General features: G+C 36.1%; 1 protein-coding gene across 4 annotated transcripts in view; it reads right to left on the bottom strand.

Annotated features, from left to right (window-relative positions):
• Positions 1-27,168, bottom strand: part of ttc7b (tetratricopeptide repeat domain 7B) — a 40,926-nt gene that overhangs the window by 4,190 nt on the left and 9,568 nt on the right. For 2 of the 4 annotated variants that reach the window (XM_067366747.1, XM_067366748.1), the window contains exons 6-20: positions 22,618-22,696; positions 21,736-21,908; positions 21,196-21,259; positions 19,819-19,956; positions 18,761-18,844; positions 17,628-17,732; positions 17,362-17,479; positions 16,295-16,352; positions 16,129-16,201; positions 15,234-15,394; positions 12,500-12,616; positions 10,525-10,622; positions 9,466-9,627; positions 7,245-7,295; positions 1,226-1,366 (exon numbers count right to left, since the gene is read on the bottom strand). In XM_067366747.1, the coding sequence (XP_067222848.1) occupies positions 1,226-1,366; positions 7,245-7,295; positions 9,466-9,627; positions 10,525-10,622; positions 12,500-12,616; positions 15,234-15,394; positions 16,129-16,201; positions 16,295-16,352; positions 17,362-17,479; positions 17,628-17,732; positions 18,761-18,844; positions 19,819-19,956; positions 21,196-21,259; positions 21,736-21,908; positions 22,618-22,696 (1,622 nt within the window). The remainder of the gene's footprint in view (positions 1-1,225; positions 1,367-7,244; positions 7,296-9,465; positions 9,628-10,524; positions 10,623-12,499; positions 12,617-15,233; positions 15,395-16,128; positions 16,202-16,294; positions 16,353-17,361; positions 17,480-17,627; positions 17,733-18,760; positions 18,845-19,818; positions 19,957-21,195; positions 21,260-21,735; positions 21,909-22,617; positions 22,697-27,168) is intronic. The other 2 variants (XM_067366749.1, XM_067366751.1) reach the window with 2 other exon arrangements.

The following is a 27,168-nucleotide window of genomic DNA, read 5'->3' as shown; positions in this document are numbered from 1 at the left end:
AATTGCTTGCCCACGGAGCTGCGCTTGCTTTAAACAGTGCATAAACAAAGTTTACACAGCTAATATAACCCTCAAAATGGATCTTTACAAAGTGTTCGTCATGCATGCGTCGGATTATGTGAGTATTGTATTTATTTGGATGTTTACATTTGATTCTGAATGAATTTGAGGCTGTAGTCCGTGGCTAACGGCTAATGCTACACTGTTGGAGAGGTTTATAAAGAATGAAGTTGTGCTTATGAATTATACAGACTGCAAGTGTTTAATAATGAAAATAACGACAGTCTTGTCTCCGTGAATACAGTAAGAAACAATGGTAACTTTAACCACATTTAACAGTACATTAGCAACATGCTAACGAAACATTTAGAAAGACAGTTTACAAATATCACTAAAAATATCATGTAATCATGCTCCATCTGCCATTTTTCGCTGTTTTCCTTGCTTGCTTACCTAGTCTGTTGATTCACCTGTGCAGATCCAGACGTTACTGGCTGCCCTTGCCTAATGCCTTTCACAATGTTGGGAACATGGGCTGGCATATGCAAATATTGGGGGCATACATATTAATGATCCTGACTGTTATGTAACAGTCGGTGTTATGTTGAGATTCGCCTGTTCTTCTGAGGTCTTTTAAACGAATGAGATTTATATAAGAAGGAGGAAACAACGGTGTTTGAGACTCACTGTATGTCTTTTCCATGTACTGAACTCTTGTTATTCAACTATGCCAAGATAAATTAAATTTTTTATTCTAGGGCACCTTTAAATATTTGTGTGGGATGGGAAATGAACCCATGACCTTGGAGTTGCTAGCATCATCTCCATGAAGATGCGTAACTTTCCTAAACTCTGTTGCATTTAATTCAGCCACACTCACAAATATGCACAAATGCTTGTCTATCTATAAATGCTTTTAGACATTATAGACAGAAGGCAAAAGTATCCGGATGGGTCATTTGATCCTGCTGGAGGTGGTTTTCCTAATGTATTTGTTTGGACAAAGAAAGCTATTAATAACAACACAAAGCAGTGAAGAATAAACTTTCTATATTTGAACACAGTGTACTCTTACAGTTTGTTTATAAATGATATAGGTATTCTATTGCAAGACTACAGCATATGCCGTTCATTAAACCTGGACCTTATACAGTGTAAAAATATGATGCGGGAGTGGCTTTTATGTTAACAAGATGCAAATGAGGGCTGTGGGTGTGGTTTATACCTGCATGCAGCCAGATCTGGGCGAGGGTCATCCAAGGGTGGAGGGGTCCCTGTTTTGGAGCGCTGCTCTGGAGGGAGGAGGCCACCTCAGACAGCGCCTGTTCCACCCGTGATGCTGCTATGGAGGTGGCATGGACGGAACCTGCAGCGGAAATACAGACAGTCAGCAACGACATGTATATTGGAGCCTCTCTACATATATGGCCAGCCCATATATGCTATAAATCCACAACACACCAGCCTTTAGGGGTGATGCCTCTCAGAGTGAAAACACTGATCTAGTATTTTGTTTATATTCACATGAAGGCCAAATAGCATTTGAGCATAACTAAACTAAAGCGATTAAAAATTGTTAATTGAAACAAATATTAGATTGAAAAAAAGAAAATGAGAACTGTTGTCTTGACAACTGAAATAATGTTTAAGTTGAAGTACTAACTAAAAATGATATAAAAATAAAGCTAAAAAAAAAAAAAAAAAACTAATAAAAATGACAAGCACATTACAAAATTACAACATTAACTGAAATTAAAATTGAAAACACCAAATAAATAAAATAACAACAACCAATTCAAAATATCAATAAATACTATACGAGTGTAGTAAAATAATAGTACAATAACACTGGTTCTTAACACACAAGAGTCCGGATTTGAAAATATCTTGATTCCAATGGGATACATATCAAGAGGATCATCTTTAACAGTGATTTGTCATTCTAATGTTCATTCTAAAAAAAAAAAAAAAAAAAAAAAAAACGATAAATGAACACCAGTCATCTTTAATTTTTAGACACGTCAGAATGAGGGGCCTTTAGGAAACACAAAGGGTAAAAAAACTAAGATTCAGAGACCCAACACTGTGGACTCAACTCTCAGGGTTCCCAAAATGTGGACAAAACAAACAAATTTAAGGCCCTATCACACCAAGAAAGATAACTAAAAAGATAACTAATGTATATTAGCATCCATACCAAAGTATGAGAAGGTTCTGTTTATTATAAGAACGTGCTGCAGTTCGGTCATCTGCTGCTTTAAATGCTCAAGTTCTTTAAAGCAGGATGGATTCTGATTGGCTGTCAATGTTTGTATCGTTCATCAGCTAGAAACAATTGTTTTGAAAGTCATTCCAAAAATATTGTTCCTCTGTGTATCGTTATAGTTGTGGTGTGGACACTGCTATTCTTTTAAAATTAGAACAATTTGTAAAACTATATATTTATCGTTATAGTCCTTGGTGTGAATGGGCCTTTATACACCCACACACACCACTTAAAACACATACAAACAGAACTGGATCGATCCAGTTCTGGCTGCATCTATAATTCAGATTTTTAATCTCCGTATACGCTTACATATATTTATATATAATCTATTTTTAATCTCTATAATAAAAATGTATAATTAAGATTTTGATCTCCATAACCATTTACATATATTATATATATATCTTCCAAGGGGTTTTTTCCCTCCTAGGACTTTTTTCCCAGTGTTAGCACGCTGGGTTTTTCTCCTAGGGGTTTTTTTCCACCCCTTGGAGTCAGCCGACATTGGCTTAATGTAGCAGCATCTTGTATATGTTAAATATTACCACGCTTGCTTGTACAGCTTATTTTTAACCACTTCTCTTTTTTCTGTGCTTCTAATATGTAAAGCTGCTTTGAAACAATTACCAATTGTAAAAAGCGCTACATAAATAAATTTGACTTGACAGCATAAGATTATCAAAAGTAAATAATAAAGCACATTTGCTGCAACTTTCCACAAATTTACTATACCCTGCATTTTAAAAGTGCTGGCTGCAACATACAAATTTCACACTAGAGCAACAGATCAACAGAAATTAGGTTGTTTCCTCTTTAGGTTGTTTCCTCCTCAGCTTGAATATGAGTGCCTTTAGTTAAATGGATAGTTCACCCAAAATGACATTTCGATCATCTGCAATCATTTTCAATTTGCAAATCTGATCAAATGTTTCTCTGAAACAATCAGACTCAAAAGAACAATCCATCCACAAAACAATTATTAATCATTTTCAGTTCCCCACCTATAGGTATCATAAAGTAAGTTATATAGACCACTTCAAAAGTACCCATCATACTTTTATAGATTTTCTGAATAAAATTATTCATTTATTTCAAATAAATAAAAAATAAAAAATTACAAAAATCTTACTGACCCCAAACTTGAACAGTAGTGTAAGCCATTTGGGTTAGTAAATTAACTTTCAGTTCTGGGTGAACTATTCCTTTAACCGTTTTACCAATAAATTCCAGATTTGGCCTCAGTTCCTTTTCAATTTGCCAGATTCAAGAGATGAACTAAAGACACCACATCGGTTTCCTGAACTGTGAGAACTGAAATGAAATTGCCCCCTGCAGTTCAGCGATCACAGAGTCCCTATTTGTCTGGATGTGCAGTGCCCTGGACGTGCAGAGCTGTGGTCTGGGCATCAGTGTGGTCATTAAAGTCTCTGTCGGGGTTCAGAGGAACATATTAGGATCCTCAAGAGTCTCTATGAGTCATAGGCTGGACTTTATCGACCGGAGCAGCAGGACATAAAACACATTCATAATGAAATCGATTCCTGTACATCTCAGCTTCTTTCTCTTAAGCAATGAGCCTGTTGAGTCAAAACCATAGCTGCTGCTCCTATGTTTAGCGTTTCTATGGTGACAGTGGACAAAGCCATGGATCACTGGACCAAACACTATGAATCTGACCCCATCTGTACTGAGTTTAAAAGGCTTCCATGGGATCTCTCCATGAATGTCTTACACCACAGCCATAAAAAAAAACTCATGGAGGTCAAAAGAATTAACAAATTTAAACCGTGAAATAGTGAACATTTACTACATTAGCAAACGGCTGGCTCATTAAAGGGTTAGTTCACCCAAAAATTCTGTCATTAATTACTCACCCTCATGTTGTTACAAACCCGTAAGACCTTCGTTCATCTTTTGAACACAAATTAAGATTTTTTTGATGAAATCCAAGAGGTTTTTTTTATCCCCCATAGAACCACATTCAATATCCAGAAAAGTAATAAAGACATTGTTAAAAAAGTCCACGTGACTACAGTGGTTCAACCTTAACCTGGAAGCCTGCACTGTCTATACAACGTAAAGCTTATAGGAGACTGACAGGGGAGAGACGGCATTGTTGAATAAAGTCATTATTTTTGTTTTGTTTTCACTTCATAACATTAAATATGAACCACTGCAGTCATGTTGACTATTTTAACGATGTCTTTACCACTTTTCTGGACCTTGAATGTGGTTTGCTTTATACGGGGGATAAAAAAACCTCTTGGATTTCATCAAAAATATCTTAATTTGTGTTCTGAAGATGAACGAAGGTCTTACGGATGAGGAACGACACAAGGGTGAGTAATTAATGACAGAAATTTCATTTTGGGGTGAACTGACCCTTTAATGGCTTTCCTAGGTTGTATTAATATACAAATCTCTTGTTAAAAGGTAGTTAGTTCACCCAAAAATGCTGATTCAAAGTGAGACTAAAGATATTTATAACGTTACAAAAGATTTCCATTTCAGACAAATGCTGTTCTTTCGAATTGTGAAGAAATGTATCACAGTTTCCACAAAAAAAATATTAAGCAGCACAACTGTTTTCTACTTTGATAATATAATAAATGTTCCTTGAGCAGCAAATCAGCATATTAGAATGATTTCTGATGGATCATGTGACTGAGTGATGATGCTGACTGTTATTTTCTAATTTAATAATGTAAAAGGTCAAATTGACTACTTTTATCATGCTGTTGGAACTTGACAGCATCTGTCCCCATTCATTTTTATTGAATGGAAGAGCAGCTTGGACATTCTACTAAACTACTAATTTTGTTTTCTACAAAGTCATACAGGTTAGAACAACTGTGTGATCTATCCTTTCAAGTTTCTATTTAAATCATTCTTATACTTGACTGAAGTAGGGGAAGCTGTCAGGCCTTTGAGAGGTCAAAGAGCTGCCGTCACTCTGTAGGGCTGAAGTTGATGACTGACAATTTTCCAGATAAACAGTCAACAACTTCGCAACTCTCTTAAGCACATGCGTGTGCACACGCAAACTCAAACAGACACCCATGATGCATCACACCAGGCTGCAGAAAGAGCGTGACCATGAAGCCACATGCTAAGAGTGAGAAAGCATCATCACAACCACACACATATAAAAAGCAGATATGTTTTTAAAGAGACAGTACTTTCTTCACCAGAACCTACTATAAATTACAGCAAGTCTATTTTGGTTTGTAACGCAACCCCCCTTTTTGCATTCCTAGAAGCTTGCGATAACCTGTACACCGCATATGTCAGCATTTTTTTTTTTAAATTCATCATTAAGTTTATAATAATTTAACACTATGAATTCATTTCTGTTAAAAGAAAGTTTTTTCTCCATTAATTCAACTAAAAAGTTAACTTTTCAATTCAAAATATTTTCTCCAGCAAATTGTCAAGCCCCTAAAAACAATGAATTACCTATCTTAAGATTTTTACAGGCTACGATTGTTTCTGGATATTGTGTCCATCACAATTGGCTCTAAACGAGCACCTCTCAGCACGATCATGACACTAGTGCTCCCGTCCTCTTAAACGTTTCATCGCTCTGTTAACAGAGCCAGGGGTTTAGAAACAGCTGCTAAATGTGAGACACTAAATGAAATTAGAGCTTGTGATCTACGGTCCAGAGACCTGGGTGCTATTCCATCAGATACCTCACACACACTTTATATCAAATGACAAATAATCAATATTTAAATAATAACTGTTAAAATAATTAGAGGATCAGTAAAAGTCCCTCAAAATGTGGTTGACTTCACTCAGGTTTCAAATAAAATGAAACAATAATCTTAAACTGGGATTAAACTGTGGACTATCAGATGGAATTAAAGGGGCTTAAATCTAATTTTAGATTAATGGTTAAAAAATTAGAACACATTTCAGACAAGGTCATTGCTCTCTCGAGGCACCAAATCTATTTAGAATAATGTATGAATTTTTAATCACAGAACCGTCACTTCATATCAAAATTAATGTTCTGTTTCAATGCAAATTAAACTGAAAAACAAATAGTGTTGATGTTGGACAACTTTTATAATGCTATTGTGATGATAAAAGACAAGCAGTGTGTGGACTTATACACTAATATTCAAAGATTTGAGGTCAGTACGTTTTTTTTTTTTTTTTTGAATGAAAAGAATGTTTATTCATCAAGGATGCATTAAGTTATTCAAAATTGATGGTAAAGACATTTATAATATTACAAAAGACTTAAGCTAAATAAATAAAATAAATAAATAAAAAACAGCATAAATAAATGCTGTTCTTTTGAACTTTCTATTCATCAAAGGATCCAGGAAAAAAAGTTTCATGGTTTCTACAAAATTAAATGAATATCATTTTAAAATAAATGCAGCCTTGGTGAGCATAAGAGGCTTCTTTCAAGAACAAATATAGAATTTAATATCATATACAGGATTAAAGTGTCATTCATCTCTGTTTCTAAGTAATACTTAGCACTGTTCATAATACTAACACTAATTAATAATAGTAAAAAAACTTGCCATACCATTAATAATAAAAAAAATTATACTAATTAAAACAAAAAGTATCATTAAAACTATTAAGTCGTACCCATAAGTGTTTAGCTTTAAGCAGCTGTACAGTATGTGTTAAACCCTGTTTGAAAGGCCTGGAGGAACACAACTGTCTCTTTAATTATTAAGAACTGAGGCCAAACGAATGCACTTATGTCTCTCTCCAGCACAAAGAGGCCTGGGACACAAAACGGCAGGAGAGGACACACAATAAGAGGGCAAAACAAAAGGTAAGACGCAACGCGCCCATTGAACACATTATGCCGGAGTGTGTTGGAGTGTCGTAAGACAAGTGGTGGGTGCACTCTGCCAAAGGGGAGAAGGCCAGCGAGGCAAAAAAAAGCAGGTGTGTGTTTAAAAATGTGTGTAGAGGTAGAGCAGTAACAGCAAGAGCTACTTACAAACCCCAATAAATGAGTCAAAACCATGAAAGAAAGCATCTGGAAGGTTGCCTTGGAAACCAAAAAGAACAACAAAAAGGGGGCAATTATTCATAAAAATATGGAACAAAAACAACAACACAACAGAAAGTTTACAGAAACACAGAGACAAATATAATAGAAAAAAAAAAGAAACTGATTCCGTCTGACTTTCTATATACCACAAACCAAAGTGTCACGAGTCCTGAGCAGGTAATGGCCCTGTAAACCCTGTATCTGTGACACTGTGTGTCGGGCTATACGTGTGTTAATACAATGATTTCAATGCACAAACACTGCACAGTGAGAACAGTTGCAGCAGATCACATGCACAGCATTACAGAAGATAGGTGGAGAGAAATAAAGACACTGTTTACACCTGGTAATATCGATCTCGGGTGGTCTGATCATATGTGGACAGTGCTGAATTTAGGCTTAAATGGAGTGCAAAACCAAAAGGTTATTCATCCTGCATACTGCGTCTTGAACAACAGTGAAGGACTGCCGATTGCCTGTCAGTTATCTGTTGGGTTGCAACATTTACACTTGTCGGTTATCTTTCACTATAAAATAACCAATTTTAAGCAGTTAAGTTCAAACATCTGAGTCTATTGGTTATTCTCCTAATTTAATAGACTTTTCAGGACAAATTATATTTTTAACATATGAAAGGTTAACAGTTAACAGTCAATTTTCGAAGTATATTTGGAAGTTTCCAACTATTTTTATTTTATTTTTTTTAAACCGTTCAAAAGTTTGGGGCTGATAAGATGTAAACTTATGCTCACCAAGGCTACATTTATTTGATCAAAAATACAGTAAAAACATTAATATTGTGAAATATTAATACAATTTAAAATAGCCATTTTCTATTAATTTATATGTTAAAATGTAATTTATTACAAAGCTGCATCATTGCTTCAGTCTTCAGTGTCACAATCCTTCAGAAGTCATTCTAATATGCTGATTTGCAGCTCAAGAAACATTTATGATTATTATCAATGTTGAAAACAGATGTGCTGCTTAATATTTTTGTGGAAACACTGATACATTTTTTCTTCCTTGATTCCTTGATGAAAGTTAAAAAACAGCATTTATTTTAAATAGAAATCTTTTGTTACATTATAAATGTCTTTACTGTCACTTCTGATCAATTAAATGTGTCCTTGCTGAATAGTAAGTATAAATTAATAATTAATGTATTAATACAAAAAATCTTACTGACACCACTAAATGGTGTATACCGCCACAAAACCAAAAACACTCCCATCGAAAATCTTATCAAAAGTGGTTACAAAAAATATGCATGTAATTACCAGATGTAAACAGCAATCTGTCTTGTCTGACTGGATCACCCAAAACAGATGTTTAGAAAAATATAAACAGGGCCAGAAAAGGAAAGCATCTTAGATGAAGAGAAAGGTGACAAAACTCCAGTATGAGTGAGTTTGAGTAACATGAAATCTCCTGGTGAACTCTTTCTCTCTCTCTCTCTCTCTCTCTCTCTCTCTGATGATACAACTGTGGCTCTGATCCCAGGTCTTAAACGGCTAGCTGATAGCAAGTGTCACTGCTTCTTTGTCTTTCGTTTCCCCAGGAGACCGTGGAGATTAAGAGCTTAGTGTCAGTCTCACGGGCCACTGGATCTCTGAACCCACACCATCAACTCATCCTGCCAGTGGCATTTAGAGACTTATAACAGCACTGTACTCAATTAATGTCCTTTTACAGCTGATGTAAGCCATAACTGGATGCATCATAAAAATAGGGTGAGCTACTCTGCAGATCTTGGAACAATAGTATAAGTACTTAAATAATTATTCACATAATAACTGGAGTATTTTCTTCTTCTACTTGCCATCAGTGCACTGTAGAAAAATGTAAAGTGGCCTGAAAATTGCTGGTAAAATTGCTTCTTAGAATGGTTAAAATCACATTACAAACCCATTAGTGCCCGATGGTCTTTAGAGACTGAAATCTTCAAAGAGAGGCCTCCATAAGGCAAACACTGCTTCAATACCAATTCAAACCGCAGCAACAAACAAGTTACCAAACACACTTAACCAAATCCCAAATTAACTGGGCTGGAGGGTGGGGCTATTCAGGCAGAGCAGTGCAGTTATTGGCAGGGGATTGGCTAGTGAGAAGACACTCATGCCAGGCTATTGGCCGAAAAACACACACAAGGTGCACAGTGCATTACTGGCAGAGGAGAAGCGTCGGCGGGGGGCGTGGTCACAGAAAGCATGGCTGCTGCGCCTCTGAGTGGATTCAATCTTGGGTGGAGGTGGAGAATAGAAGGATGGAAGAGGAAAAATAGGAGATACAGGTTCTGACCCCGAGAGGGAGGAAGAGGCATGAGAGGCTAGGAATACAAATAAGAAAATGAAAAGGATGTGATATAAAAAAAAAAAGAAAAAAAAAAAAGAATACAGAAGGAAAAAGACGTGAAATATTTAGGGCTGTCATAGGGAAGCGTTAATTCAACATGCATCTTAAATACATTAAACATCATGTTAAAAATAATCACAACTCCTATCCTGTATGTAAATTATAAATATTTAATTCACAGTTTAATTGATTGACAGCCCGTAATATAATGGAAAAGATTAAAATAATGATACAAAATTGTAAAAAAATAAATAACCAGAAATGAACAGCTGGAGCAGGAAGATCAGATTGTAAAGAAAATGGGTAACTGCTGAATCACAGAGACATGATGACATGTTTACTGTCTGCATACACAGCACAGAAACCCTCCGCCATCACTGCTGTGCAAACGCAGCAAATAAACGCCTGCGCTCATCTCAGCCCTCTTTATCTAATTACTCTACTCGCTGCACAAGGGAACCAAATTCATGTGAATTTAGCTGTAAACTGAAATGAGTCAAAGCAGTCTACATGCAGTATGTTTTCATAGAAAATCCAAGTAATACAATATGACCCATCTACAAGGAATAGAGCTTTAGAAATTAAAAAAGTAAAGAAATAAATAAACAAAATGTATTAACCCATCATCTCTTTAGGCCATTTATTCTAAATCTAAATTTGTGCATTTGAGAGAGAGAGAGAAAGAGAGAGAGAGAGACATATGCAGGAAAAACAGATAAAATGACAGCAAAGCTGATGTCCATTGTCATGGTTATGCAACTCACCATAAAAGGTGGGGAAAAATACTGTTACCAATTATAGAGATATAGATATGGGGACATTAATGTGTGTGTGTGTGTGTGTGTGTGTGTGTGTGTGTGTGTGCGCTCACCTGTCTCTGGATCACTGAAGTCAGGTAGTGTCATGGCGTTCAGCTGTCGACGGTCAGCAACAGCTCTGTCTAACAGACTGCTCCCCCTCCCAGAATCACTACACACACGGACATACACACACAGAAGATATGAAGAGGCAATTAAGACAATACAATTAGAGACTGAGTCAAGCACCCAGACAGGCAATGTGATACTTGCACATCAATACACACAGAATGATGAAACTCTCAGAAATTTCACTATGCATCTCATCGCACTGCAATAGCGCACACACACAACCACAATGCTCCAGTAACACAGCTCATCTGAAAAGGAGCATAGAAATAGAGAATAAATGAGAGAGAAAATATGAAGAAAATGCGAGCTTGAGTAGACTTGGCAGCATGATGGTTATCGGGATGTTGCTATATGGTTGCTTGTGTCTTCTGAATGGCTGCTAAGTGGTTGATTACTGGCCCAAAGTCATGATGATGACATGATCCCTAGATGTGAGATCATATGGGAATGTAAGTCTAATGAAATTTCACCCATTTTATAAAAAATAAATAAATAAATAAATAAAATAAAACAGCCGAAAAGATGATGTAGCTGGAAACCAAAGTTGCTTTAAGGCAAATCAGTTGTCAGTTTACTCAGCAGCCATCTTGGAAAAAAACTATTCTGTCTGCTACTTTTTTTTTTTTTTTTTTTAATTTAACAAGATTCAAACAAGAAAAAGAAAACAAACTGTGAACACAGAATGGTCACCATATGCAAAATTTATCCCACATACAGTATATATTATACATTAAATATATACATTAAAGTATGTTTAAGTATTAGTTGTGTTTGTCAAACTAAGTTGTATTAATTACATAATTATTAGTGTTTTTAAAGATTAACTTTAAGTGAGCGTTAGATGATGGCAATCTAAATAAAAAAAATTGTAAAAGGAGCATGCACAATCAAATAACCAATTTCAACTGATACCAAATTAAATTAAAAAATAAAACCCAAATATCATGCAATAATAAAAATGGTACTAATATTTTGTGCATCCCAACTCTATCTTCTATGTAGGAGTAAAGTTTTTATCTGCTTCAATGGGAAAAGACCCAATCTTCAGGCAAATCTAGCATTTCAATAACATATTTCAATTAATTCTGATAAGAATGAGTTCAAAACATGCACACACACAAAAAAAGGTAAAAGGTGGGGCTTCTATTACAACAGCCGTCAACAGCTGAGCATTAATGTGCGGTCACATTTACCAGCAAATAGGAACCCACGTGATCAGGAATTTTGCACAGATTTCGCAATAGGTTCAAGTTGGTTATGCGAGTTTACCGAGTTGATCAAAAGAAAGCTGTTTGGTTTGAAAAAGGCTTTATTGTGAACTGTGCTTCATGCGTCGCTACATTACTGGCAATAATGAATGGACTTATTTTCATGCTAAATTTGACTACATTTTTACAATTTCTCCAATCATATTTCTAGATGTGGTCCATCTCTTCCTCCTCCTCATCATCATATGTATCAAGTATGTATGTTCAAGTATGTATTAGCGGTGAGGTTTAGGGTGGAAGAGCTTAAGTGGTCATGACACAATGGCGCTACCCAGGGTTTGGAGGGAGGGACTCTCAATATGTGGCAGTGGCAGAGTTTGGTTACAGTGTCCGGACACTAATTGGTCTCTGGTGGATTGTCACCAGGTATGGAGTTCAAGACAGTTTGACAGGAAGAGCTGGAGTGTTCTGACAGCAGGGGGCTGGTATTTCAGCCATTAGAATGAAAGAGCGCACGAGAAAGCAGAATCATAGTATGCAGCACTGGTACGAGCTGTGCTTTTATTTATTTTTAATGAAGGTGTGGTTAGCTCCTCACAGTCAGAGAGACATGCTGTGCTGTCTTATGTGTGATGGTGAGTGCCGACACTTGACCTTCTAGCATTCATGTGTCAACAGCTGGAGAGAGAGAGTGTGTGTGTGTGTGTACCTGGGGTTGGTGAGGTTGTAACAGGATTTCCAAATCTGCAGCATGCGTTTGCAGGAGAGTAACGCCTCCTCCGGGCCTCGACACAACGTCTCCAACTTCACCTTTGTGAATAAAAGACTACAAAGACAAATAAAAAAAAGTTTATATTCACTCTCCTTCCATCTGAAAAGTGTTTAATAAACAGAGAAGAGCAGAGTTTATTGAACACAGATAAAGATGAATCAGTATAAATCTCCTTTGAAAGCCCCAATTAAATGCCAAACTTTAAAATGATTCTACCCTTTCAGCTTGGATAACTTTCAAACATATCAAAAGAGCAGATCAATAGATTTCTCTCTATGATAGAATAAAGTGAATGATGAGAAAAAAAATCTAAATTACGAATACTGTGTTCAACAGTACATTTGTGGAATATTGTGTGTTGTTTTGTATATTGTGAGTGTATGACGTATTGTGTTGCATATTGTATATATGCGTTATGCATTTGTTATATTGAGTGTTGTCTTGTATATTGTTCTTATGTTTTGTGTATAGAGAAATCAATTCTGATTTCTGGTCAATATTGATCACCGATTTGTCAATTCATAATTAGTCGATTTTAAAATTGTACACAATTTTGTCTAAGTACATTTAAAATAAAAACATTAAACAACAAATCAATTATTTTAAATGCTTAAACTGAATTTAAGCATCACAAAATTAAAATGTACAGTCCACTACTGTTCAAAAGTTGGGGGACAGTAAGATTATTATAATATTTTTTTTTAAAAAATGTAATACTTTTATTTAGCAAGTAGTAGGGCTGGGCGATATATCGCATGCGATTGTCACGCGCATTTCGGCAGTAAAGCCGGTTCCCTGATTGCCGCTAAATCGCCATCACCTGCTTTCAAATGGAGCAACATTTAATAGACAGAGCCGTAGTTCACTGACAAACTACGCAATATCGCGTTCATTATCGAAGGCGATTCATCTGCGATATGAACGCGATATTGCGTGGCTTGTCAGTGATCTACGGTTCTCTCTATTAAATGCAGCTCCATTTGAAAGCAGGTGATGGCGATTTAGCGGCAATCAGGGAACTGGCTTTACTGACGAAATGCGTGTGACAATAGCATGCGATATATCGCCCAGGCCTAGCAAGTACACATTAAATTGTGACTATTAGGACATTTATGTTAGAAAATATTTCTATTTCAAATAAATGCTGTTCTTTTGAAGTTTCTATTCATCACAGAGGGATCATGTGACACTGAAGACTGGAGTAATGGCTGCTGAAAATTCAGCTTTGCCACCACAGGAATAAATTACATTTTAAAATAATAATTTAAAAAAAAGTTGGAAGTGAGCATAAGATAACAGCAAAGATAATCTAAACATAAAAATAGGAGAAACCCACAATTAAATACCCAAAATATCCAATAATCCAAATGATGCGTTTGTGTTATATTGCGTGCTGTGTTGTAAATATGTGTAGGGGTGTTTGGGGTGTATTGTATCCTGTCTAGTGGTGCAAATCTCTGCTAATGAGTGCACACAGAATCTCTTGGTAACACCTGTATTTCACACACATTTCTGCAGATAGTAGATCTGCTCGCACTGAGTGAACGTCCCACCACTGAGAGTGCAGATGGGCATTTCTATAATCAGATATGGCAGCGTGTGAGGAGATCCAGCTGGTGTGTGTGTGAAGCAGATACCATTTATTGAGGCTGCTCTTCAACAGTTCGTTGTTGTTGCAGCCTGAACTGAGATCAGTTTGAGCTTTAAACATGCTCTGTGGTCTCTGAAGGCCACGCTGATCTGAGTTCAGCCAATTCAAAGAGCTGAAGGCACATTCTCATCAGCGGTTCTTTCATCTCTGCTGTATTTGCACACTACACCGCTAGGACACCCACACAAGCACTGAATTAATCCTGTCGCGTGTGTCTGTGTGTGTGGAATAAGGAGGGCTGGATGTTCTGGCGCATTTCCTTTCAAGGCAATGAAGCAAAATGCATGGAAACACACACACACACACAGACACACACACACAGACACACACACACACAGACAGACACACACACACACACACACACACACACACACACACACACACACACACACACACACACACACACACACACACACACACACACACACACACACCAAAACCCTTTAGGAAAAAAAAGGGTGAAAAAGAGGGCCATAGGATTGAAGGAAAAAGAAAGCTGTTGTATTTTTTTTATTATGTAAGTGGCTGAAGCACACACCCGGAAGGACGACAACACACACACACACATAAACACAGATATGGGGGGGGGCTCTGATCAAATCAAATGTGAAAGGAATTTGCGTGGGGACTGCCCAGTGCTCCAAACATCCAGCACACACACACATACTTCCAACTCGTCTAATTGAAGATGCCAGCAGCAGATATGTACCCATCTATCCCAGCTGCTACAGCGAACACAAACATTCTCATTAGGGTGGGCATTGTGGCATGCCTCTAAATGTCTAAACACTGCCTGCTGCTGTGTGTGCATTTGTGTGTGTGAGGCTTTAAAAATGCTGGGCAAAACAACATGGAATCATCTGATTGGTCCTCTGATCCAAGAATAGCCTCCTTCCCCTTCTTTGATTGGCTGCTGACAACTGTATCGACTCAGTGCAGTCAAAAAACAAGGCTACATCCAACTATAAGCTCGAGATGTTAAATAAAGTGTGACAGTGACTGTGAGTGTGTTGGACTCACATGAAGTTCTCAGGGTATTCGCTGAGGGCCATCTCGATGATGTTGAGAGCATCGTGGTAGTGTTTTTGAGCTGACAGCAGCAAGGCCAGCAGGTGCAGTGAATGAACATCATCGCCCTGCAGCTGTAACGCCTGGCGTACATAACCGAGAGCTTCTGGAATCTGACATACACACAAGAGATGCTTTTATTAGATGATTGTTTAAACGGGGTGAGAGACAAATGAGAAGGAAAAATAACAGACTGACATCTGGGGAGAGAGACAGACAGAGGGAAACGAGGACAAAACAATCTTCTTTTGGTAAGAACTTGAAGAGTGTTATGTAGTTAGATGTGTACCAAGATCCATGTTTTAATTCATACAAGCTTGGTTGTAAAAATGCATTTTTGTTGTAAATTTATTGAAAATTAAAAGATTGGCTAAATTGTTATTTATGCAAGTTTACTTTGATTAGACACCATTTTTGATTAAAAATTTGGGGAATAAAAGATTAAAATAAAATAAAATAGATTAAAGCCCTAAATTAAAAGGTAAAAGTTAGGTAAAAGCGGTAAAGTTATGTTTACATTCTTTCCTGAGGTCTAACAAACATGTGTACTGTACATTCTTCCTCATAAATGGTATTAAAATATTGTGATAAATATCAATATTGAATGATATGGAAAAAAAACATTGTGATAATATTTTTGGCCACATTGCCCAGCTCTATGTGTGACTTGAAGCAGATGAATTTAGCCATATGGAAATGCTTATAGGTGTCACCTAGGTATCAAGAGCAAACTGGAGGAGAACTCTATTGTCATAACAACCAGTCTGACTAGATTTCCATCATCTGAGTGTTGAGATGTTTTAATTCTCACAACCTGTGTGTAAGAAGCAGATGTTGATCCTCCTACCTGTCGAGATACAGCCAGCTGCAATGCCAAGTAGAAAACAGCCAGATGATCAGTGGGGGACAGACTCTGTGCCCTGAGAGAGAGAAACAGAGTGTTTCATCAGTGTGTGAGAGAGTGTGAGAGAGAGAGAGAGATAGAGAGAAATTTAGGACAGTCTGAAAATCACCTCTGGAAAGCGCTCAGTGCTTTTTTCTGATACTCTTCCTGCATTCCTCGAAGAGATGCTGTAAAGACAGACAGAGAGAAGATTGTTAGGACAAGATAAAGCAACTTATGAGAAATCTATAAGGTTTCAGATACCTTAATATTAGAGAAAGGGTATCAAGGGATCATAGAGAGTATTAGAGGGAAGAGATAATGTATAGAGCATTATAGAGTGATTATAAAGAGATTATGTTGAGAGCATTATAAATTATGTAACTGTTATTTCAGAGATGTAAAGAGTGTGTTATGCAAGAAAAGAAAGCAGTTATAAAGTATAAATGGATTATAGAAAGGGTACATATAGAGCATGTTATAGAATGTAGAGAAAGCATATAGCACATTACAAAAGGCATTACAGAAAGGTACAGAGTGCTTCAACAGTGTGTTATATAAGAACATAGAAAGGGAAAAGTACAAATCAACTGCAGAAAGAGTTTACAACAGTGGTTCTCAACCAGGGTCCCGGGCCACAAAGGGGCCACAGGATGATTTGAAATTATTTATTCATATTAAAAAATTAATCAAGTCCTAATTAAAATGCTAAAACACACACACATGAATCAATAAAAAAATTATATTTCTTCCCTCAATAACCATTATTTTTATTAAAAAAATATGCAGAACCTTGAATCTTATAGAATCTGGTTTAACTAATTTAATATATCGACACTTCCAGTTTCTGGAAAAAAAGAAGTATATATATATATTTATATTTATATATTAGTATTCCTATATAGTATATTATACTATATAGGAATTATAGAGGGGTACAGCGCATATTATATAAGGTAGAGAAAAGGTACAGAACAAAAATACAGGTTATGGAGAAATTATTGAGAAAAAGTATAAAGCATTATAAAGAAATCAAGTAGAAGGAGTGTTATAGAGAGCTATTAAAGAAAATAGAAACAGGGTATAAAGTATTAAAAATGGATTATAGAAAATATACAGAATGTGTAAATACTATATTCTTGTAAGGTTATAGAAATGGTATATACAGTGTGTCCTAGTGCATTGGTGTTTGCTCACCATCTGTGGCTTTCAGACTGTAGACGAGACCAATAGCTAGATAGCCTTTGGCCCTGAATTCAGCCGCCTTCTCACCCATATCAATCACTATTTTAGCGAAGCGCTCACCTTCTTCCAGCTAAAACACACAAATACACACCCCATGTCATCACCATCTCACTGTTCATGGACGGTCTAACAGTAATGGATTTACAGAGTCATAAACAGGTCAGTGTCAGCTCTCCGGTTGAGCCTGTGCATATTTCCCATGATTCCGCTTTCATTACCCAGTGCAGGTTTCCAATACACAGCTTGACGGCCAGCAGAGGGATGGTGGGATCGTCCGGTTTCAGTCTCATACACTCCTTCAGCACTTTTACTGCTCGAGCAGACTACACGAAGACAAAAACACCAAGACTGCACTCATAAAGAATCATTTCTAGCAGAAATATTTGATATTTTATAAAAATGGTATATAAGGCTGTGTTCAGACTACAAGAAAAAAGTCAGATTTTTTTTTTTGCATATCTAGATGGGCTTGAAATTTTGGACAGACAAAATATGATTTTTCAAATCTTATTAAAACCACATTTGGAGGTGGTTATTTGGAGAGTGAGATGATGCACCTCCATTTTCCTGCTCGTCACATACGTGGATACGCCTACATCGTTACCAAAGCAACCCATGCAGATAGGCTGGGTATATCTGGACACACATCTTTTTGGATTACTTGCAAATAATAGAGCCTGAAAAGATCTGATTTGAGAAAGAAATCTGATTTGCCTGCAGTCTGAACATAGCCTATTTTTGGGGTCAGTAAAAATTTAATTTAATTTTATTTTTTTAAAGAAAACTGTACTTTTATTCAGCATTGACACTTATTTTTATCAAAATTGATAGTAAAGACAATTATAAAGTTACAAAAATTATATTTTAAATAAATACAGCTCTTTTAAATCTTTTATTTATAGAAACTATTATAATATTAAGCAGGACAACTGTTTTCAACAATAAGAAATGCTTCTTGAGCAACAAATCAGCATATCAGAATGATTTCCGAAGGATCATGTGACACTGTAGTAATGACGCTTAAAAAATCAGCTTTTCCATCACAGGAATAAATTACACTTTGAAATAGATAGAAAACTATTTGTGATATTATTTTTCAACATTACTGTTTTTACTGTATTTATGATCCAATAAATTGTGAGCATAAAAGACTTCTTTCAAAAACGTGACCAACCCCCTCCCCCAATATATATGAGATATTATTTTAAATCTTTATAAAATAAATTTTCATTCATTTTCAACATTATTCATTTTCATGATTTTCATAGGCCTTGAAATTACAACTTTACAATTGCCTGATATGACCATGGAAACTTTGGGGTACACAGGAGTTATAAAATGGAACACTAACCTTCCCAGCAGCCATCAGGGAGAGAGCGAGCTGGAACCAGAGATGAAACTCCTCAAAGGCAAACTTCATGGCTCTTTCGAGACACTGTAGAGAGGATACATTAAGATAACCTCAGATGAGATTTGAGAAGAATAATTATAACCCCAACAGATACACACTCAAAGGTCAAACACAGAGCCAGGCCATGTCTCCTGCTGTAGATTACCACAGGCTTTCAGCGTGTCTCTGAGGCTTTACGGTTAATCACACTAGGAGCTTAGCAGAGAGCAAATCATTGAACAATTAGATCTATATAACAAACAGCTACACAAACACACATGACCCTGCAGAGGGCACACACAATAAATATGACAGGCTCCTGGGGCTCTGCGGTAGCACAACCGCGAAATCCTTGAATATAAAAGACACAGCAAAAGTTAAGCTGAGTTCAACATTAACAACAACAGCAGGATCAACAGATGGAGATGGAAGAGAAAAATCTGCTCAGGTAAACTAATGAAAACATCAAACTACAAAACACTTACACATCAAAATGTTTTTTTTTCATCTGCCTGCACTGTCTTAAATAAGCCAGGCTTCTGAAAACAATAATTTCAGGTTTGTCCATGGCTAAAACGAAACTAAGTAGAAAGTTGTTAAATAATGCTGTTTACTTAAAAGATTTGGACAAAACTGTGACATGCAGACTTCTGCTCTACTAAATCCTCATTAGTTCTGAATTAATATAATATAATATAATATAATATAATATAATATAATATAATATAATATAATATAATATAATATAATATAATATAATATAATATAATATAATATAATATAATATAATATAATATAATATAATTGAAGCAGCATTCTGTTTTTTTATATGCTCACAAACTCAAATACACGTTGCGCATAACCTCTAGACCAGTCACAGACACACACACAGAGGGAGTGCAGTCTAGAGTGCATGTCTGGTCTCGTTACCACAGCAACCACACTAGGAGGTTTAACTCGTCCCGCTGAGGGAGTATTCCTGAACGATCCCATAGCGATCAGTGTGGGCAGGACCTCACCTCTGAGAGCATCTCATACTGTCCGCGTCTGCCAAGCGCGATGGTTAGCAGGTCATAGACCAGCGAGGCGCTCTGGAGGCTGATGATTCGATCGTTATTGTGTTCAGGGATTCGACTCAATACTGCGTCTCTGTTAGCCTATGATAAATACAGAAATGAATAAACACATTCACACACACAAATATTTTATGCTCACTAAGGCTGCATGTATTTGATCAAAATACAGTAAAAAGAGTAATACTGTGACATATTACAATATTAAAATATTTACAATATTTTTCCAAATTTTAAAATGTAATTTTATCCTTTGATGGCAAAGCTGAATTTTCAGCATCATTACTCTAGTCTTCAGTGCCCTGTTGATATTTGTGATCCTGGACCATAAAACCAGTCATAAGGGTCAGTTTTTTTGAAATTGAGATTTATACATCATCTGAAATCTGAATAAATAAGCTTTCCATTGATGTATGGACAATATTTGGCCGAGATACAACTGTTTGAAAATCTGCAATCTGAGGGTGCAAAAAAATACAAATATTGAGAAAATTGCCTTTAAAATTGTCCAAATGAAGTCCTTAGCAATGCATATCCACACACAAAAATAAAATTTTGATATATTTACGGTAGGAACTTTACAAATTATCTTCATGGAACATGATCTTATCCTAATGATTTTAAATGTAAAAGAAAAATTGATAATTTTGATCCATACAATGTGTTGTTGGCTATTGCAACAAATATACCCGTGCCGTGTGACTTATGACTGGTTATATGGTCCAGGGTCACATTTGTAATAAAAATCTTTTGTATCATTATAGATGTCTTTAATGTCATATATATATATATATATATATATATATATATATATATATATATATATATATATATATATATATATATATATATATATATATATATATATATATATTAGTATTTCTTAAAAAAGTAAAAAAGTCTTAGTGTATACCAGAACTAACAATAATAGATGCCACTAATAATATTAGACAGCTTACTTCCTTAAAGGTCACTTTGCAGTTGTAAAACCTTATTTCTATTACATGAAACACTCTTATTCACACTGTGCCTAAGTAAAAACTAGTTATAACTAAATACAGTCAATCCCTGAGCTGTTGAACGGTCAGTTTAAAGAAAATTAAAGAAAAAGCCACATGAAAAAGAGAGCTAATGGTTTAATTCTGCTGAGTTAAAGCTAAAGGCATTTCTGATTCTCCAGCTGTTTTTATTGCTATTATGATGTTCCAAGCTGAAAAACCTGCAGCAACAGACCACGCTAACTTCATTTACATGTTCTAGCTTCAGTGTTGGTGGTCAAACCACAGCAGTTCAGAGGGTCACAGAAGTTTTACTGCTACTTACCATGGATTCACTGATTAACAACAGAAGTAAGGCCTCCTCTGTGTTCTCCTGTGGACAAAACAAACTAGATAGAAAGAGAGAAAGGCCATAATGAACTTTTCTATCCATGACATCATGAATACAGTAACAAGAAACAAGCTACCAGGATTCTGATCAATAAATTGTTCCCATTTTTTCATGCTACATCATAAAAAGAAAAACAGAAAATTGTCCTAACCTGGCGAGATGCACAAGAGCAAGAAATCTAATGGTAATTGAAATACTACTATTTAAATAGTGTTTTTTATTAGCTTTTATTTTTATATTTTCAGTTTTCAGTTCAATATTAGTTGAAGTTTTTTTGGCATTTTTATTTGTTTTTGCTTTATCTCTATTTAGCATTAATTTATTTTTATTTTAATTTTAGAAATGAAAGGTGGTGCATTGGGCTGTACATTAAGTGTTTGCATCACAACTTAAGTATATTTCGGGCTTTAGGCATGCCACTATACAAACGGGAGGAGAGAAGCACAGGCTAGAAGAGCTGGAGATATGTCCTACTTCTCTCCTGAGTAGATGCGTGGGCGGCGGCTGAGGGCATAGTCCTTTGTGTGCGGGGTGTGTCTGAGAGGATCATCCAGCGGGGAGTGGTGAGGGGGGTCTTCCAGTGGGTTCCAGTAACTCTGCTCACACATGCCCCTCAGCAGGATCTCTGCAAGCTGCCTGGCAATAGTCTAAACACAAACACACAAACATATACCTTCAGTGTGGTTCTCAATCAGTGGGCCTCAGCAAACTTCCAAAATGACTTGGAAGGCCACATACACACTGTAAAGTTTCAGGAATGACAACTACATAAGTGAATCCCCTAAATTATTGTTTGCCGTGTCACATGTTTGGTATCCGCTATGGTATCTTCGCAGACTGCGCACATGAAGTGTTGCCATGTCCACTTATTTTGGGCTTGTTGTTTGAGCTTGACTCAAAAAGCGATCCAATTTATGAAGTTGATTAAGTAGGCAGGTGTGAGACGCTTTATTTTGGTCATGTTTTCAATATTAAGCATTTGGATTTATCTCGGTTTATAATGGGCTTGTTCTTGCTCGCTGTTTTTTTCTTTCTAGGAAGATCTGGCAACATGAATGAGTCAAAGCTTGTACCGGTTCTCCTATGATTTTCTTGCACTGCAAACATACCGAAGAGAGACACATCTCTCAACAACATTCAAGTTTTAATTACTGTAAAACATTGACACTCCTGAATTCTGTAAATGAAAAAGTTTGAAAAGCAGCAGCTTTTCATTATAGCAGAAGTACCAGAAATCTGCACAGGGACTCTATGAACATTGTCGTGCATAACGAGAGGACTTGGGGTCCAAAAATGTTGACAACCACTGTTCTAGATAGAGACAACAATACAAAGCCATAAACACACAAAACTCACCATACGTAGGTTCTGAGTGGTTCTGGTCTCAACGGCTCGGAGAATCTCTCGGAAGCGGCCGACACCACGGGTCAGGTTACTGCAGCACCGGGAAATAGAGAAAAAAATGACCCATTAATCACCTCTAGAGAGCCGAAGAAACCTGACGGCTGACATCAACAAATTTCACATCGACTCAGGACAAACTTCATACACAAACACATGGAAACACACGCAAAGACACCCTCAGGACAAGTCAGACCTCTGCCATGATTTAATGAGCTCTAGCATCAAGCAGTCAGACTAAAGCAGTCACTTATCAGTGGACAGGAAGTTATCAGGGACTGTAGGGCACATCGGTTACAGCAGTTCTGGATACAGTGCAAGTCACAATTGACACCTATATGAATGCTGCAGAACCTGTAAATATGTTATAGCCTGTCGAATATCCTCATCAGACTGCAATATTCCACACAAACTGACAGCACACGAAAACACACACACACACACCATGAATGGACGTCTATGAAAAAAACAGAATATAGCTTGAGGCTGTGGAGGTGTGAAGCATTGCAGAGGCGCACGTGAATACACAGGGAGACGCCTTACAGAGTGTCAAAATAGTGATAAGAGCGAGCCACATAGAGAGAAACAGAAATAACAGACTAATCGACTAGTCGATTTGAATGCTTTGCCATGATGCTTTAAGCGTTATGTTGACTAGTCTCTGATCATGGCCTACAGAGGGCGCAACAGGATAAGAAATCTTTGAAGTCCACATTTATGCTCCGTATCCAACAGTAAATGACAAATAAATGTATACTCCGAGAATGTTGCACAAGATATGTTTGATTATACCATACAGATTCTCAGTATTGATTGGGTGAATGCATGTTTTAAACAGCTTATTATACAAATAAGTTGATCGCTGTTCTAAACTAATGCACTGCTACATTGTAACACGCACACACATAAAAAAGTAGCACGCACATCACGTGCAAATTGTGCATTCACAGAAACATTCAATGTTCTGTGATTCATCAATAAAATGGCCTAGAAACTGAAAAGTTCTAGCATATATTTCTAATCCACAGCTTCACTATTAGAATAGAGAGATGCTGCCAGGTAGAATTATTTCATACACGCAATCACTCTCTCACTAATGCATTCATATAAATGTAATCTTTACTGTGCTACTTTATCTGTATCTGAATTAGAATGAGCAGAAATCTGTGAGAAATATGAGAAATATGATGACACAAAAACAAAAGAACTGTTCAAAATAAGCTGTTATGTAGGAGCAATAGCCTTGTGGGCATCACATATGCCATAGCTGTGCACAAGGCAACCCGCGATCGAGTCTCAGCTCGAGATTCAGGCTTATTTGTTCATTAATGACGTCATCAGCGACTAGTCGACATCGGCTCAAATTTGATCACATAAATGTAGACTTTAAAAAGTCGTTCAACCCCAAATAGGTGTATATATTGTTTGTTTCCAAATATCACAATTTCAGAGTTCACAACTACGTATCCTTAAACGTAAAGTCAAAGTCAAAACCCGCCCTACATTTTTTCTTCTTCAAGAAGCCGTTTCACTCGGATACACGCCACAATAGGGAAGAAAATACTATAGAAACTTTCATTTAAAATTAATCTTTAAAACACTAATAATTTAATAAACTATGCTAAATGTAATCTTTAAGAAATCTGAAAATGAATATCCATTTTTATACTCTACATTATAATGTTGTTATGCCTAAATTCACATGAAGCATTTAAAATGACTGATTTTTCTTTTTTAGTGATTTGTCTTTTATTTATTCAAATTCTATCTAAATATCAGTTAGATCATATGAAAAATAATATGTAATAATCATCAGCTATAATTTTAATACCTTTAAACCAGTCTACAGAGTTTTTATAGCACACAGACTGAGCACTGAACATTTGTTGTCCTGTAAGTACTGAATGTTGCATGAGGTTTAAAGACACTGCTTTCAATCATTTATGAGCCTAACAGATACATTACCCACAATGCACTGCTGCAGCGGTCATATTTCACATAGATGCATTACAAGCACTGACAGATGCCCCACCTGCATCCATACGGTAGATCCTTCCCCAACCACACACTCACTGCACAATAATGACAGACATTCTCATAAACAAGCTCAAATTGGCATGTGTAAGGTCACCTCAGGTTTCACGCTAGTGCTGCAAATCACTAAAAGAAAGAAAAAAAAGATGTACCTCTGGTTAGAACGAAAGATTAGGTTATAGTATGAACTTTTCTCCTACCCCTTCAGCTTCCCTTCCCCTCCTACAACAGGAAGATCACGGACTAAATCTGTTACTCTCTGCAAAAGATCTTTTACTCTCTTAATCTCTCTGCAATCAGAAGGTCTATCGGAGTAAACAACATCAAATTTTTCCTGACAGAGATTAATCCACCTGTGAGATGCTCCATGTTAAATTCAACTGGGCATCAAAGCAGCACTATCTAGACACTCTCATTTTCATTTCCCTCTCTCTGTTTGATTCGTTTTGCTCCAAAAATAGTTGCCTACCTTGTTGTCACTGTGTGACTCAACTCACAATTGATTTTTTTATAAAGTTTAAAGTTAGCATGTTGCTAAGCTAACAGCTTTTTACATTAATATGCAAAAAATAGACAAATGTTGAGTAAAAACTGAAAAATCTACATTACTGTAGCTCAAACAGGTGATAGCAACCGCAATGTCATCATTTAGAATCTCAGGAAATGTATGAACTGATAAAATGTGTACCTTGAATGCAATGTAAGTTACATACAGTCAAAACAAAATTTATTCAGACACCTTGAACATTTCATTCATTATTACAGTTTATTCACTATAGTTTAAAAAAATGGTAATAAAATATGACAAGATCTCAGAGTTAAACTGTGTCAGAAAAAAAATTAATCTTAATTATGTCAGAAAACATTTAAGCAAAACATGGTCAGGTCAAAGAGTCTGAATCATTTTTGGTCCTAAATTTGTATCAGTTTTACTAGTAGTCCACTGTATGAAGAATTTTTGGGTATAATATGTCACAGTTTACTTTATTTTGCTATCCTCACTTACATAAATGAACTATAGTGTCCTGCACCCACTAGTAAAAAAATATAAACAATGATATCTAGTGTCTGAATAATTTTTGGTTTGACTGTATGCCAAATACATATAATACTTTGTAACATTATAAATTTCCTTACTGTTTTTTTCTTGACAAATCTTGACAAAGCCATAAACGCACACACATTTTTAAACAGTAGTGTACATTCTATTGTAATATTTATGAATATATTTTATTTCCATTACATTTTATTAGACTTAATAGATTTTATTTTTAATAGCTTTATCATTTTTTTTTTGAACTTTTTGGCTTTGAATAAATAAGTATTTATAATCAACATATTTTGCATTGTTTATCATCTTGGACAGTTTTTTTTCCATTTGTTTCAATGCATTCTGGGATTTTCTTATCCATTAAGGATACATACGATGCTAACTTAAAATTAGAATTTTGAATGCAGCGTAATGATGCAGCCTTCATGTTGAGAGCGTGCCTATGCTGCCTTAAAACACTGCTTAAAAAGGCAGCTCACTAGGTTTTGGCTTCTGTGTGAAGCTCCTACAATAAAAGCAAGGCACTACTCTACATGAAGAACGTGTAGGTATACGTACGAGTAGTCGTCAAACACACAGCTCCATGGTGCAGAGGTCGTGGTGCAGGTGGAGAGTGTGGCATCAAAACACACATAAATAACATGAGACGCACAGACATACACAGGCTGATGATGTTAATGAGGCATTTGACAGAAACAAACAAAAAAAAGGCACAAAGACAGACAGGGAGTTAGTTGGCAGACAAAAAGCTCAGCAGATTCCTAGACCACTTACTGTAGCACATGTCTAAGGGAAAGAGGGGTGGAGAGAGAAAACAAGGGATGTACAAACTGAAGGACTGATAAATGAATGGACACCATTGTCTCAGGTGTCTCTAAAGGAAGCCTTTATGAGCCATGAATCATAATGTGCTGTGTTACTGACAGGGCTGAGTGATATTCTGAATTCTATATAAACACAAAATATACAAAACATATTTGAGATGATTTTGCAGTGATTTAAATCTACACTGATTATCACCATGCTTTTAAATTTTATTTGACTATTACGTTTCATTAAGAATGTGTCACTGAACTAATTTTGCAAAACCGTGTTTATAGTTTGATTATTTTTTGTTAATCAGTTCAAACTGTAAGTTTCAATGATTTTCAAAAAAAAACAAAAAACTCTACTCTTAAAAAGTTTTGGGTTGGATTTTTAAAATATTTGCTCACCGAGGCTGAACTTCTGTATCAAAAATACAGTAAAACAGTAATATTTAAAAAGTTTTTTTAATTGTAATAATGCTGAATTCAAAGCTGAATTTTCAGCAGCCATTACTCGAGTCTTCAGTGTCACATGATCCTTCAGAAATCATTCTAATATACTTATTTACTGCTTAAAGGTGCCCTAGAATCAAAAATTTTATTTATATTGGCATA

Source organism: Chanodichthys erythropterus, chromosome 18 (assembly GCF_024489055.1).
Source record: "Chanodichthys erythropterus isolate Z2021 chromosome 18, ASM2448905v1, whole genome shotgun sequence".
Classification (NCBI taxonomy): domain Eukaryota; kingdom Metazoa; phylum Chordata; class Actinopteri; order Cypriniformes; family Xenocyprididae; genus Chanodichthys; species Chanodichthys erythropterus.
This window is presented reverse-complemented; position numbering and strand designations above follow the sequence as displayed.